Below are 15587 nucleotides of genomic sequence, written 5' to 3'. Positions count from 1 at the left end.
TCCTAGGCCGCCTCCAGCCCGCCCAGCCCCAGAAGCCGGAGTCGGTTCCAGAAAACTTTCCGCGGAGGCTCGCACTGAGCATGCTCGGTGGGGCGGGTCTGGGGTCCGGAAGCTCCGGCGACTCCGCGGCGCTCGCGGCTTTGGGGTCGCCAGTCCCGAGCGGGCGATGGGTCTGGCGGGCCCCCTGGGACGCGCCACGTGGGTGCTTGCCGGGGGCCTCCTGGCCGCTGCCCTGGCGCTGCTCACTGGTCCTGGGGGCCGAGGCCGGCTCCCTGCGGGCCCAAGTCCCTTCCGGCGCCCCCTCGGCGCGCAGCCTCCCCCGGATCCCCACGAGCGGACCGCGCAGGTAAGGAGGGCCGCCCCCCGGTCTCTGGCGGCTTGGCTTGGGCTGCGCTGGCGGCGGGGAGGCCCCTTGGAGCTGGGGAAGTTCTCAGCAAGGGAGGGCAGGATTTGAGTAGGATGCATCATGTCTTAGTGTATCCCGCTTATGGCCCGACGACTCCCAGGAGGGGTGGAGACAGCCTTGTGGTGGCTGCGGGCTTGGGCTTTGCCAGCGGCCCGGGTCGAATCCTGGTCCGCAGCCTAAGAGCCTCGTGACCTGGGGTAAGGCGCTTCACTTCGCGTGCCTCCGTTTACTGGTCTGTAAAACGGGGGGCGTGCACCGTCCACCCAGAATCGGTGTGACAGTCAGACGAGTTCATGCACGTAGAGCATCTTTCCTAGGCGCCCGCTCCCCGCGAGTGTAGCGGTTGTTAAAAGAACAGTGGGGACCACTGGCCGGGAGTTTTACCTGACTGCACTCTCCTGGCTGATAAAGTTAGGCTCTTCCCACTTCACCCTGCCCGTCCCTCTGTGGTCCCAAACTAGGAAAGGCACAGAGCCCCGGCACATCACCCTAGACTTCCCTCTCCCCTCCCCTGAAAGCTGGTCTCCAGTCCTACTGCCTTTCCCTCCTAATCAGCTCCCGTCTGCCTCTCCTGCATGCCCGCTGCACCCCCTGGGTTCAGGCCCCATCCCTTTGCCTCTGGCCTTTGAACTGTTTCCCCTAGGTCTCCCCACCCCCCTAATTTGTGCTCTGTCCCTTCAGTTTCCCCAATGCTCTAGGTGATCTCTGTGTGGTGTACGTTGGCCACTTCCCTCCCCTGCTTGCACCCCCTTCCACTGCTCTGTCCAATACAGCAGCCCTAGCCACCTGTGGCTGTTTAAACTTAAGCCTTTCAACTGCTCAGTGGCCCCATGTGCGAGTGACAGCCCAGACCCTAGAAGATTCCCGTCATCACAGGACGTTCTGTTGGAAGCAGAGAAGCAGTGAAGGGGTGTGTGGACAGGAGGCTTCTGAGCCGGCTTCTCATTACCAGTGTTTACGGAGGCTCCTCCAGTGCCAGGCTCTGTTCTGGGTGCTTGGGGTACAGGAGAACAAGACAGCCTCTGCTCTTAAGAAACCTGCATTCTGAAGGCACGAGAAAGACACTAAAGAACCGTGTTAATCTGCAGTGTCTCGGTTGGTGTTCAGGCTGTGGAGAGAAACACGGTGGGCAACGTGGACTGAGAGATGGGGGTGAGCGCCGTCTAGACAGGGTGGCAGGGAGGGTGCTCTGAGGAGGTGGCAGTTGAGCAGAGCCCTGAACGGAATGAGGGAGGGGCTGGGGCACGTGGGGTGGGGAGAAGAGCTTCCCAGAGGGAGATAATAGTGAGGCCAGAGGCCAGAGGTGGCGTGGGCCTGATGTGGTCCAGGACCAGCAAGGAAGCCAGGTGTGGCTGGAGCAGAGGGTGGAGGGAGCGGAGGAGACGGAGGAGGTGAGGCCAGAGGGTGAGGAGGGGCCAGATCAGGAAAGACCCCGAGGGCTGGTGGTGAGGACTCGAGCAGGAAGGTGACACACCGTGACTCATCCTTTTAAAGCATCCCTGTGGCAGGTGTGACAATAGAGGACAGAAGACAGAGGTGGAAGCAAGAAGACCAAGAGCCGAGGCAGGTGGCAGACCAGGTGGGGGATGGAGGCACACTGGACCAGAGTGGTTAGTGCTGGGCTGCTGAGAAGTTGTGGGATTTTGGATGTACATCGAAAGTAGAGCAATGGGAGCCAGTGGGATTCACTGGGATTGGATGTGTGTTGAGAGAGAGAGAGGAGTCAAGGATGAAAGCCAGGCCTTGGGCTGAGCCAGTAGGAGAATACAGATACCCTTAGCTCATACACAGAAGCCGGGCGGGAGCCGGGGGACATGAAGACTTCTGATTTGGTCTTGTTGAGTTTGACGTACCCCTGAGGCATCCAGGTAGAGATGTCCAGTAGAGTGTTGGATGGGGAGTCTGGATCTGGGGGCAGCAATCTGAACTGGAGATTTATACTGGGGCGTAGTCAGTGCTTTTAAGGCCAGAGGGCCTGGCTGAGCTCCCTGGGGAGTAAATATGGATTGGGAAGAGTGAGGCCTTAGGAAGAGCCCTGGAGCAAGGCCGGGAGTGGCCAGGAAGAGGAGAGGATCCAGCAAAGGAGATGAGAAAGTGTGGCTGGTGTGACTCGAAGGGAAGCAGGGCTGTGACCCCAAGGTCAAGGGAGGAGAACATTTCAGGGAGAGTATTCGCTGAAGGCAACACAATGGCCACCCAAAGACATCCACGTCCTTATGCTGGGATCCTGTGGATGTGTTAGGTTACCTGGCAAAGGGGAATTAACATTGCAGGTCGAATTCAGGTTGCTCATCAGCTGACCTTAAAAAGGAAGGTCATCCTGGGTTATCCAGTGGTCCCAACGTAATCACAAGGGTCCTTAAAAATGGAAGAGGGAGGCAGGCAGAGAGAGTCGGAAAGAGATGTGACATTGGAAATAGGTGAGAGTGAGCAGTGTGAAAAGGACTCAACCTGCTGTTGCTGGCTTTGAAGGTGGAGGAGGGACCGTGAGCTAAGGAATGTGGGCTGCCTGTAGATGTAGGAAGAGGGTCCTTTAGAGCCTCCAGAAAAGAACACAGCCCTGACGACACCTTGATTTGAGCCCGTGAGACTCACGTCAGGCTTCTGGTCCCTGGAACTGTACCGGAATAAACGTGTGTTGTTTTAAACCGCTAAGTTTGTGGTTGTTTGTTCCAGCCGCCGTAGGCTACTGATACATGCACATATTGAATGGTGCTGATAAGTGGTGTGCAGTGAGGATGGAGAACTGGTCATTTAACCGGGCCTTGTAGAGGTTGTGGTGACCTTGTCAGGAGCTGTGTCATCTTGGAGAGAGGGATAACCAGGGAGGGGAAGGCTGGGCATCGAAAGATGGTATTGGCTGGTGCCTGGGGTAGGTCTCTGTGAGAGCAGGCTGCCCAGAGTGGCCATGGAGCCTGCAGAGAAGCACCCCCCAGGCTGCTGATGCTCAGAGTCCAGGAGACCTCTGGGAGCCACGGCCAAGAGTCCCTGGGCCCCGGGGCTGCGGGAGGCCTTCTTGGTCTTTTGGCTCCCTGGGAGCTTGCCCCTTCCTCCCAACTGGAAACACCTGTTGGTGAGGAGAGCTTTGTCCCGTGGTGAGGTCGGGGGCCAGTGCTTAGCACAGCACCTGCCATGTGGCAAACGCTGGTGGAAAGAATGTGTGGAAAGTTCCAGGGGGCAGGGTTGTGTGGGAGTTGGGTGCACCGTGGTGCCATGTGCACCTCAGAGACCTCACAAATATAATTTATATTGTTTTAGTTAGCCTTTATTTTTAGAACAGTTTTAGATCTTAGAAAATTGAGCACATAGTACAGAAAATTCATATATATCCCCCCCACACACACACAGTTTCCCATATTATTAACATCTTACATTAGAATGGTACATTTATTATAGTTAATGGACTGATATTGATATATTATTATTAAAGTCCATTGTTTATTAGACTTCCTTAGTCTTTTCACCTAATGCCCCTTTTCTGTCCAGGTTCCTGTGCAGGACACCATCTTATGTGTAGTTTTCGTGCCTCCTGAGACTCCTCCGGGCTGGGCCAGTTCCTCAGACTAGCCTTGTTTTTGATGACCCTGCCAGTTTGAGGTGGACTGGGCAGGTATTCTGTAGGGTCCCCTCTACTGGGATTTGTCTGGGTGCATACTGCCACCACGATCTATTGCTATTGGTATTGAGCTTGATCTCCGGGCTGGAGTAGAGTTGGCCAGGTTTCTCCCCTGTGAAATTACCCCTTTTCCCTTTCTGCACGTCTGTTAGAAGGACGTCACTAGGCACAGCCTGGACAGTTGTTTTTGTCAGGAGGGTTTTCTTCTGCCAGGGGGCAGTAAAGGCTTATTCCAGCCACATCGGAATGTCTCAACGGTGTCTGACATGTGGACGTCTTCTCTTGAGGACTGGGTGCCTCTTCCCACCTCTGGAAGGCACTTTATGGACAGGTGGTTGTCCTGACCACACACACCCACCCGAGGAGGCCTCGGGGACAGTGTTCCTGTCGCTGTGAGGGGCCTGGAAGACCCCGAAGGAACAGGCCTGCAAAGCAGCGTCGTGGCATGGCTCCCTTTGCTGAGTCTGTGTTATTACTGATGTTGCTGTTGTTGCGATGACACTTGGTCATAAGCTGCTCGTTATGAGAAATGAAACAGTACAGATGGCATGGGAAAGGAGACCTCCTCTGCTGCCCGCCCTCACGCCCCTCCTTCCCCAGGTCCCCGAGCCTGACACTTTAGCGCACCCCTTTCTAGGCTGTTAAAGATAATATGTGCCTATGATATACTGTATTGTTAATATGTGATTATATATTAAATATATAAATAGTATTAAATATATTACTAAATTCTACATATACTTTCAAATTATTAAATATATAAACATACATATATAAATATATGTACAAATAAAAGTGACTATATATAAATAAATATATTTAAAATAAATATATGAACATAATGCTTAAATATGTAATAATATGTTAAATATTATAAAAATTTCCATATTCATAATTTTGTGACCTAGTGATTTCACTTGATGTATCTTAACATTCTTTCTAGGTAAACATAAACCTGCCTTATTTATTGATTTATGTATTCATTTTGTAATTGTGATAAAATGCATATGATGAAATTTACCATCTTAACCATTTTCAAGTGTCCAGGTCAGTGGCGTTAGGTACATTCACATTGATGAGCAACCGTCACCACCATCCGTCTCCAGGACTTTTAATCTCGCAGAACTGATTCTCTGTCCCCATTAAACACTAACGCCCCCTCCTCCCCTTCTCCAGCCCCTGGAACCACCATTCCGCTTTCTGTCTCTATGAATTTGACCCCTGTAGGGACCTCCTGTAAGTGGGATCATGCGACATTTGTCCTTTTGTGACTGGCTTATCTCATTTAGCACAGTGTCCTCCAGCTTCATCCGTGTTGGAGCATGTGACAGGATTTCCTTCCTTTTTCAGGCTGAATACTATTCCGTTGCATGGATGGACCACATTTAGTTCGTGTGTTCGTCCATCATTGGACACGAGGGTTCCTTCTGCCTGTTGGCGGTTGTGAATAGTGCTGCTCTGCACATGAGTGTACGGACATCTCCCTGTGACCCTGCTTCCCGTCCTGTGCCCCTGTGTGTTGTAAGGAGTAATTGTGTTGCTTAAATTGGGATTTTTTGATGATCGGTCAGGTGTCAACACGGAATAACACTGTGGACAGATGTGTGAAAGTGAGAGAGATTGATCATACTCACAGGCCCTAGAGGAGGCACGCCACACAGGGGGCCGTGGGACGAGGGCCCAGGGATCGGGCTCAACCAGGCATGTGGGGAGAGGGAGAGCTCGAGGACCCCTGGGCAGGCGCTTTTATCAGAAATCACGGGGAGCACACACGCAAAAAGTGCAAGGGGATTTCCCCAGAGCATCTGAGCATCTCTAGATGACAGTCAGGGGAGAGCAAGAAGAGCTGGAAGTTCTGGGGTGGGTTGGTGCGAGGCTGGCTGGGTCTGGCTTGTTCTCTCACCTGCCGCCTGTGTCCTCAGCAGTCCCTGCGTTGCCCATTGCCCCATCTGCATCCCTCCACCAGTGGTCCTCATGTTCCAGCATTGTGGCTGGGCCTCCTGCGTGCAGCTGGGAAAGCTGGCTTACATCATCCCAATAGAGCTGCCTTGGCTGGGAGTGTCCGGGGCCCGTGGGACATGGCTGGGCCTGAAGACACGGCTGCTCTGTGGCAAGGGGACAAGCTGACTCTGACCTGGGGAAAGCTCTCCACAGGGACAAAGACAGTAGCCACAGCAGTTCCCTTTCTGTCCCACCGGATCTCGTGTTTTCCATGGTGTCCCGCCAACTCAGGGGCTGTCTACACTCCAGTGGCGGGAACCTGCCGTTAGAACTGGACCCGAAGCAGGGCCTGAGTGTCTCGCTCGGCTCTCCTGGTCTTCGCTGCCTGTGCACGTCCTTTCTCCTTCCATTGTGTAGATGCCGGCATGTCCAGAGCCAGGCTACCTGGGTTCAAAGCTAGTCTGCACCCCTTACCACCTGTGCGACCTGGAGTGAGCTATTGTGTTACCCCGAGTCTGGGGATTTTAAATAAGGAAGACACTTCACTGGGTAATTGTGAGGACTGATTATAATTCACTTGGAGTGTGCAGCACTGAGCCTGGCCCATTTCCAGGGCTTATTATATTATTATTTTTATAGTGGAGGGGTCTGGGCCTTTCCAGGGCTCAGTGTGTCACAAAGCTGAAGGAGAAGGTTGGCTGGGCCCCACTTGGACAAGTTTTCATCGCTGAATGAGGTGAAGCAAGCTGGGGAGAGGCTGTGAGGTCCATACTTTTCAGAGGAGGGATCTGAGGCTCAGAGAGGCTGACAGATTTGGCTAAGAACACACAGCAAGTAAATGGTTCCAGCCAGAATCCGGTTCTCCAGGCTCCCACTCTGGTGTTTTGTATGCCACTCCGTGAAAACTCGCGGGATCTTGGGAATTCAGAGGCTCCAGGCTCACCCGGCGTCACGGGGTTAATGAAAAGCAGAGCTGGGCTTTGAACCCAGGTCTGTCTGACTGTATGGACTTTGGACCACACAGGGCTGCCTCCCTAGACAGCTCCCAGAAAGGCAGGTGTGACTATGTTCTGCTGTTAATGACTTTGTGCCCTTTGAATTTTTCAGGACTTGCCCCATGTGATTCAGCCCGAGGTGGAAAGCTCTCACTTTCACACTGCAGGTCAGTTTTTCTTTTGGTTGATTTTTTTATTGTTTTGACCATGAAAGAGAATGCGACTCTAAAGCCGTGGCCCTCCCGCCTCCACCTCCCTCCCACCCTGCTGATCCGCCCACCTTGGGCACATAGGTGATGCCCTGACCTGACGAGCCAGGGCTGTGTGCCTCCTCCTGTAGCAGCTGCCTGGAGCTCTGGTGCACAGATCAGAGTTTCAGGGAAAGTGGGACTATTGTGATTGTCCCCTGAAGGGCTCTGATTGGTGAAACCCAGAATGTGCAGATTAGCCAAGTGTACGAGTTTCCTGTGGCTGCTTTAACAAATTATCACAAATTTAGTGGTTTAAAACAATACAGATTTGTTCTCTTACAGTTCTAGAGGGCAGAAGCCCGAAATCAGCTAAACTGGTCTGAAGTCCAGGTGTCGGCAGGCCGTGTGCCCTGCGAGGCTCTGGGAAGAATGCGTTTCCTTCTCTTCCAGGATCTAAAGCTGCTTCCCGTAGGGTATCGCCTCTTGCTCCATCGTCAAAGCCAGCAGTGTAGCATCTTGCCTCAGTGGTCGCATTGCTCTCTTCTCTTCTGTCTTCACATGCTTCTGCCCCGCTCTTATGAGGACACCTGGGATCACATTTAGGGCCCACTTGAATGATGCAGGTTATTTCCCCATCGCAGGGCCCTTAATTTAATCACAGCTGCAAAGTTCCTGTAACAGGCAAGATCACGTATTCACAGGTTCCGGGAATGAGGACCTGGGGGCCATTAGTCCACCTACCACACCGGGTGACAGAAATTGAACTGGAACTAACCTAAGGAAAAGGAATTTGTTGGCCCTTGTGACTGAGACACCCAGGCCCCGGGCACTCCCGGATCCAGGAGCATCGTGTTCTCAGGGCTCCGCCTTTCTCTTTCCGTCTGGCCCCTGCTCTCTGGTGAGCGTCGTTCTCAGGCACATCCTTTCCACGTGGTGGTAAAGACGGCCGCTGGCAGTCCGGGCATTCAGGAGCCTGACAGCTGGCACTCGCAGGCCAGGAAAGACTTTCTGGACGCTCAGCCAGAGTTCCCGGGAAGACTGATGGGCTCAGCTTGGGTCCCGTCCATGCCTGTCCCCGACCCTGTGTGTGGGTTCTGAGGAAGGAGTCTTCTGGGTTCCATGCCTGATTCTGGCTCCTGGGGACCAGGATGGGCAGGGACCCAGGTGGGCCCCACTTCTTTGTACAGACTGAGCAGGATTCTTCCCGACTGGAGGAGGGGCTCCCTGAAGGGAAGGCTTCTGGGCAGATGGACATCTTTTCATCCAGAGTCCGCTTGGCACAGATCATGAGTACGTCTCCCCCAAGGATCCTGTTTTATAGCAGGAACAAACATATTTCGTTTCCCTGGGGAGTTAAAAGTGTTTCTTAAGTCTTTTGTTACTCTCTGCAGTCTTTACCTTTTACAAAATCCAGTGTTTTCGTTTGAGTGAAGTAGGTGGAGGTGATGTCACCGGTCATAGAGCCCTTTCCTTCGCTGGTTAAGCAAGCTTGTGGGTCAGAGGGAGCACCGTATACCAGGGCTGCTGTGATTGCAGTAAGAGAGGCCACGGAGGAGGGAGGCCACTGGGAGGGGCTGCCGGATGGGCTTCCTGGAGGAGGTGCTGCTCAGCGGAGTCCTGAGGGGTGGCAGGTGGCAGGACAAGGGGTTGGAGGGAGAGGCCTCCAGGCATGTGCAGCCCAGAGGCGGAGAGTGAGGGTGCATCCAAAGAACATCACAGACAGTACAGATGACCCAGGTGCTCGTGGCGACAGTGGGGAGGCCACTGAGCGATGACATGGTGGGTGGTGATCATCACCTTGTAGCTCGAATTCCTTCTGTGCTGTCAGCACCAGTAGCACCTGCCCTTGGTCAAGCCTTCATCAGAGCCTGAGGCCGGGCCTTCTGAGGGCCAAGAGGAGCTGGGGGCGTAAACGGGCACCAGAGAGAGCACCCAGTGTGGGCAAGATTTTGTGTCCAGCAAGTCTGCTGGGAAAGCATTTGTCCCTTAGCTGAGGCTGGGTCCCTTAGCAGGGTCCAGAGATGGGCGTCCCATCCCGCCTGCACACCCGTGCCTTCCTCAGCCATTCTGGGTGGGCAGCTGGCCGGGGAGAGCGCCTGCTTGTTTCCATGGCGAGGGCTGTCGGTTCTGATGCTGATGCTAACCTTCATCCCCACTCCAACTTCACCAGCTGAATCCGCCACAGATCCTGGTCCAGGAAAAAAGATACTGATTTTATCTAGGATCCAGTTCCACATTTTTTTTCAAATTTATATTTCTTCCTACATATATTTAGAAATTCTGTAAAAGGTTTCCAAAAGCACTTCTAAAGACCTTGCCGTCAATACGCTGTGTAAGAAAGACTGGAAAACAAATTCGTTCTTTGTCAAAATACACCTCATACTTGGATAGAAGATAAATGTCGAAAAAGGCACAACTCCGCAATCCAGGTCATTTCAGAAATGTAGATTTCCAGCTTTAAGCGTTTATTACTTGTAAACGCTTCCACGTGCAGCAGGCCATTTAATCTGCTCTTGAGGCAATCCTGTCTGATTGATATTTCAACCACATTCCCAAGTGAGGGAAACTGAGGCTCAGAGAACTCAGCTGACCTTTCCCGGGTCATGCAGTCGATCAGCTGCAGAGCAGCACCCACTCGGGATGACTCCTGACACCCCAGCTGGTATCTTTTAAGTGACATTTCTGTGTTACACGCGGTGCTCGTGAATTTTCAGGATACCTCGACATGCAGCGAATTCTAGAGGGAGTTGCTCCCTGGTGGATGGCTCAGCAGGCCCCGTGTCCAGCGCTGGGCTGGTCCTCCTTGTAGTCGTGAGAGTGGCACTCATTGAGGGCTCACTCTGCGGGAGACAGGTCATCAGAAGGACCCAGTGAGGTAAGGCGTACTCTTCTCTCCATTGTAGAGTTAGGGAAACTGAGGCACAGAGAGGTTAGATGACTTGCCCAAGGACACAGCTGGTGAGTGACAGAGCCAGGATTCAAACTCAGGGCTGTCTGATGCCACGAGTGTAAGAATCACCCAGGGCACTTCCCTTGTCTAGTGGTTCTGAGTCGGTAGGTCTGAGTTGGGGCCCAGGAACGTATATTTTAGCACGGAAGACGACGAGGAGTGCACACTGTGAGAAACACTCTTCTTAAGCTCCATAGCCCCCTCAATGAGCACGTCTCATTTTCCTGCCAAAGAGATGGTAAGTCATTCATTCGTTCATTCACTTATTCAGCAGATGCTTTCCAGGTGCCTTCCGCATACCACATGGTCTGCCTGCAGCATTTCCCGCTCTCCTGGCTGCCTTTCTGTGTTGTATAATGAATGCATGTGCGATGCTGTTTTGCAGTGGCAGCACCGTTTGGAATGAACGTCAACAGGACAGTTGAAGTCTTTAACCCCCTCCCGACTTCTGCAGCCTCTCGTGGGCCGTGGGCTCAGTCCGTATTTGCTTCTCTACTCTCGTGGCCCAAGAGGACCTTGTTTAAGAGAGAGTCCCCTCTAACACACCACCTGGTGAGTAACTCGTTCAACACTCTTGCAGAAATATCAGAAGGTGGAAAGAACCCAATTTCGAGCCAACTGTGTATGACATATCAGAGGTTTTTGTTCTTCAAAAAAGGCTCCTTCTCTTTACATACTGTTATCAGTGGGGAGCACATCCATTCATCTCCCCAAAGAGCTGTTTCTTCTGTACCGTGTATCGTGTTTAGACGGATGTGGTGTGTGAATGTGCGCGTCGGCTGCCTCGTGTGCGGGTTCTAAAGCGGGGCTGCACCTTCTGCTTTAAGTATCCGCATTCACTTCCGGCTGCTATAGAGATGCCGCTGCCGATCGTCGCCGAGAGCGGTTAACAAATATTCACCGCGTGCCCGGCACTGGCTTTCGCACTTTCCGTGCATAATCTCACTGGAGCCTCATTACGAGTTTCTTAAACATGTCCTCATTGTATTCCCATTTTACAGGAAATTGAGGATTAGAGAGGTCAAGAAAGGTGGGAGTGGCAGAGCCAGGCTGTGGAGACCTTCTCTGAACTGCTGCTTCGTGCTCCTGCTGTGGTTTAATGTTCTGTTTTATGTGTTGCCTCCACTGGGACTGTTTTTCACCTGAGGTTTCATGACTTAAAATGGCGTGAGAACCACTGAGCTCGGCCGGTGAGCCAGGAGCCCCTTCTTGGCCCCCTGCTAAGTGGTTGTGTTAGATTCCTAGAGCTACTGTAACAAATTACCACAACCTTGGTGTCTCGAAACAATGAAATTTATTCTCTCACAGTTCTGGAGGCTAGAAGTCCAAAATCCAGGTGTTGGCAGAGCCATGCTCCCTCCGAAGGCTGTGGGGGAGAATCCTGCCTTCTCTCTTCCAGGTTCTGGTAACATTCCTTGGCTTGTGGCCGCATCACTCCAATCTCTGTATTAGGATTCTCCAGAGAGACAGAACCAATAAGATGTGTGTGTTATATATAGAGACAGACACACATGATTTATTTTATGGCATTGGCTTGTGTGATTGTGGGAGCTGGCAAGTCCAAAATCAGCAAGGCACGCTGGAGACCCAGCAGAGAGCTGATATTGCAGCTCCAGTGGCAAAGGCATCTGCTACAGAACTCCCTCTTCCTCGGGAGAGTCAGTCTTTTTTGTTAAGGCCTCACCTGATTGGACAAGGCCCACCCACATTATGGAGGGTCATCTGTTTTACTCGTAGTCTGCTAATTTAAGTGTTAATCTCATCTAAAAAATACCTTCACAGTGACATCTGATGAGTTTGACTAAATATCTGGTATCGTGGCCTAGCCAAACTGACACATCAAATTTCCTGTCACACTGCTTCCAACTTCACATGGCCTTCCTCTCTGTGTCTGTGTCTGCTTCTTTTCTGTCGCTAATAAGGACACTACAGTGGTCCTCATTCTTCTTTCCAATCCTCTCTAGTAGCAGGTGACTTGTCACCTCCCACGGCAACGCATCTCCATCCTCAGTCGCCCCTCCTGTGTGTGTTTGCTCAACAAGCTGTATTTATTCGATTGTCGTTTTGGGGATGCTGTATAAGGACCAGAAGGATAGAGGGCTCTTGAAGACTCGTTAGGATCCTGGAGTGTCAAAGAGCCGTGAGGGCAGGGTGGCTGACAGAGAGCGCAACCAGAGTCCGAGGGCTGGGCGGGCTAACGCTGCTGCCTGTTATCAGCGTGTTGTTCTCAGGAACATCGCTTGCCCTCTCTGTTCCTTTGTCCGTCTGTATGATGAGAGGGTCACGCTCTGGAGAGGGATGTGTGTTGTGCAGGAATCGGAGGCTATGGAGTCACCCAGGCAGGGGAGAGTCTGGGCTTGCTGCCTGTGCAACCTTGGGCAAGTGAGTTCATCTTCACGAGCCTCAGTTTCCTCATCTGTAAAGTGGGAGAAATAGAATTCATGTATGAAAGTGATGGGTCTGCCAGCACTTGGGAAATAATAGCCATTGTTATGGTTATTGATATCACCAAGAGCTGCTGTGGCCGTGACTCGGAGTGCCATAAAGGATGTGTCCGTACCGCAGGGGCCGGGCCCTGAGGTCGGGGGGCCTGTGGCAAGGACAGAAACGAACTGGTGTCGGTTGTGATTATGAGAGGGACCGAGGCCTGGGGTTTCCAGGGCAGTGGCGCTGGCTTCCGCTGGGATCTTTCCAGAGGAGGCTTTGCAGGGCTGGAGGAGGCCAACCTGGGTGGATTCCCCACGACGATGTGCATCCGGCTCCCGGGAGGCTGCCCCCAGCACGCTGCGATCCGCGTGCGCTCAGTCCCGGCTGCGCGTGGCTGTGGAGCCCTCGGCACACATCGGGAGGCGCACGGGGTGGCAGCGGCCATTAAAGCATCTTCCCATAGCTCCACTCGCCTTCCTTGTGCTGAAGTGTCAGCCCTGGTTTGCCGAGTCCCTGTGGCAATGGGCGTCACTCCCATGCACCCCCACACGGGGAAACAGCTCCAGCGTCACCCCACGTCCACATTCCTCTTTCCTCATAGGTTTCAAGTTCCACTCCTTTACTACTCTTTTTAAAAAAGCCTTCAAGGTCACCTAAGCCATTACTATACTACGGAAGTGATCTCTCTAAACCCCTTTTAAAAGTTCATCCTGTACTTTTATTAAATCTGTGCAGCATGAAACATTTTGCATTTTCTAATGATTTCTATATTTTGTTGTAGTATGGAGACATTTCAAGAGATATTCAAGGCACTTTTGAGAATGGAGTCATTTTTCAGAAATGCGCGGTGGTGAGTGTTCATCGTGGCTTATGCTTGAGGAGAAGATAATTGGGTTCTGCCCAGATCGTTTATTAGTAGAGCTATGTATTTAAGAACTGGCGAGTCTACCAGCTTTATCTACCCATTTTTTGACACATGGGTGATGAAGTGACCCACAGGGGATCTTTATTGCCAGCACCAGAACTAAGAAGTTTTGGTAAAAATTAAGTGATTGTTAGTGAAAATCCACCTTGATCATTTAGAATGAGAAAGAAAGTATGACGTGCTTTCTTTCAGATTTTAACATGGATATGGTGCTTGGACAGTTTAAAAAAGTTATTTAAGGTCTTTTAGGTCTTCGACCCTTACCGATCCCAGAGATGGCTTTTGGTGTTACCCTTGTGTGGGGGTCTCCATGACCACCCTCCAGCTCAATGATTCTCCAGAAGGACTCACAGAACTCTGAAAAGCTATTCTACTCAACTGTTACAATTCATTACAGCAAAAGGGTACAGATGAAAGTCAACAAAGCAAAAGGCGCTAAGGATGGAGCTCCGGAGAGATCAGGCGCGAGCTTCCCGCTGCGCTGCCCTCTCCTCTCCTGGGGGAGTAGTGCGGAGGGTGTTTAACTTCCCTCCAATGGTGTGTGAGATCATGGATGAGTGCTGTCAGACAGGGATGCTCCCCGAGCCTTGGGTCCAGGGATTTTATTTCCAGTTGATCGTGTAGGCCTGGAGTGCTCTCAGTTACTCAGACTCCAGCCCCTACAGAGGTCACACTGGCACAGTGTGGCCCAGGGCCCCCACCATGAGTCGCATTGGCAGCACAGACCACCTGGTGTGGCCCAAGGCCGCAGGAATATAAAGTCACTCTGATCAGACACGATATGCCAAGTGCTTTAGAGGTTAATCCCCCAGGAGGTGGTCAAGGGCCAGTCCATCCTTTGGAGCGTGCAGGTTTGGGCAGCCTAAGCCTGCGGAGTTAACTCTTGGCTGCACACCCCTCATTGATCCCAGGCCCTCACCGTCTTGTTCCCCTTCCTGGGTACAGTCAGTGATACCATTTTCTCATGTCTTCCTAGAGATGTCTTCTGCCCTGTGTGCGTAGTTGTGTGTGTGTATGTGTGTACGCATGTATGTGTGTGTACATGCATACATATGTACACCTCCCTCTCCCCTTTTACATAGGGGGCCGTATACTGTACACAAATTCTGCACCTTGCTTTTTCCTCTCCTTATGTTCCAGAGCTCACAGCTCTCGGGACGTGCATCGTTTCCATCTCTTTTCTCAGCTGCTCTGTCAGTCTCAGCAGAGCAGGGGTGAGGAAGGGGCAGGCATGCTGGGAGACAGGCTTAGAGAGAGGGGGCAGGGCAAGGTTGCAGAGGCCATGGGGGGAGCCAAGCTTCTGGGGCCCCAGGATGGCTTCCAACAGCCACGCCCTTCCAACACGTGGCCAGGCAGAACCTGGAAGGGCAGACAGGCAGGAGGCAGGAGACCAGCTCAGGTCCGGCCTGGAGATCAGATGGCAGTCAGATGCCCTGCACAGGCCTCTGGGGCTGGGCTCAATCTTCAAAATAATATAGGGAGAAAAAGCTGTTGTTTGCTTTTCTTGGTGATGCCAGTTGTCACAGTCTCCCCAACCTGGCTGTGGTTCTGTGCTTGTCTGGTTTTTTTTTCTAAGTTTCTCTGCAGGAGTGATTTCACCGCATTTCAGAGTCCCAGTTACTTTGATACTGTCACCAGGCAACAGCTTGGCAAGCATGAGTCAAAACTCTCCTGGGGCCTTTGAAATCAGACCTGATAAGTTCTCAGAACCTTTGCGAGACTGTAATAGCTTCCCTCTACCTGAAGACCTCATGCACACGTGCAAGTCGAGCTGGGGCATCATTTTAGGAAGTTAGACTTGTCAGCAAATCCACCCTCCTCTCGTCTCCTGTCGTAGGTGTCTGGGCAGAGCGCGCTGCAGACGGCTCAGGTGCGTCTGCTCGTGAACAACACCAAGACGCCCGGGGCGGCCAACCTCTCCGATCTGCTCCTGCTGGACAACATCACTGGCCTCACCGTTAGCGGGTCGACTGGAAACAAGACCTCGGAAGGATTCCAGGCTTTCAGAAGGAAGTTTCTGCAAGGTAATAGCAGAGTGCGCTCAGCCATGGATGGAAAACGATGAAAACACTACAGATCCTTCTAGAGCGGGTAACGTGCAGCAGGCTTGTTCTTAAACAGGTCACTCAGTTAATC

At 52.3% G+C, this 15587-nt stretch overlaps 1 protein-coding gene across 4 annotated transcripts in view; it reads left to right on the top strand.

Annotated features, from left to right (window-relative positions):
• The window catches only part of EVC2 (EvC ciliary complex subunit 2), a 130886-nt gene continuing 115299 nt past the window's right edge, over positions 1-15587 (top strand). For 2 of the 4 annotated variants that reach the window (XM_070613282.1, XM_070613280.1), the window contains exons 1-5: positions 55-346; positions 7071-7125; positions 10485-10651; positions 13308-13376; positions 15289-15475. In XM_070613282.1, coding sequence (XP_070469383.1) covers positions 167-346; positions 7071-7125; positions 10485-10651; positions 13308-13376; positions 15289-15475 — 658 coding nt within the window. In that variant the 5' untranslated portion in view covers positions 55-166. Of the gene's footprint in view, positions 347-7070; positions 7126-10484; positions 10652-13307; positions 13377-15288; positions 15476-15587 lie in introns of all 4 variants that reach the window. The other 2 variants (XM_070613279.1, XM_070613281.1) reach the window with 2 other exon arrangements.

This window comes from Equus przewalskii, chromosome 3, assembly GCF_037783145.1.
Source record: "Equus przewalskii isolate Varuska chromosome 3, EquPr2, whole genome shotgun sequence".
NCBI classification, from domain to species: Eukaryota; Metazoa; Chordata; class Mammalia; order Perissodactyla; family Equidae; genus Equus; species Equus przewalskii.
The sequence above is the reverse complement of the archived record's forward strand: the minus strand, read 5'-3'. Positions and strand labels throughout refer to the sequence as shown.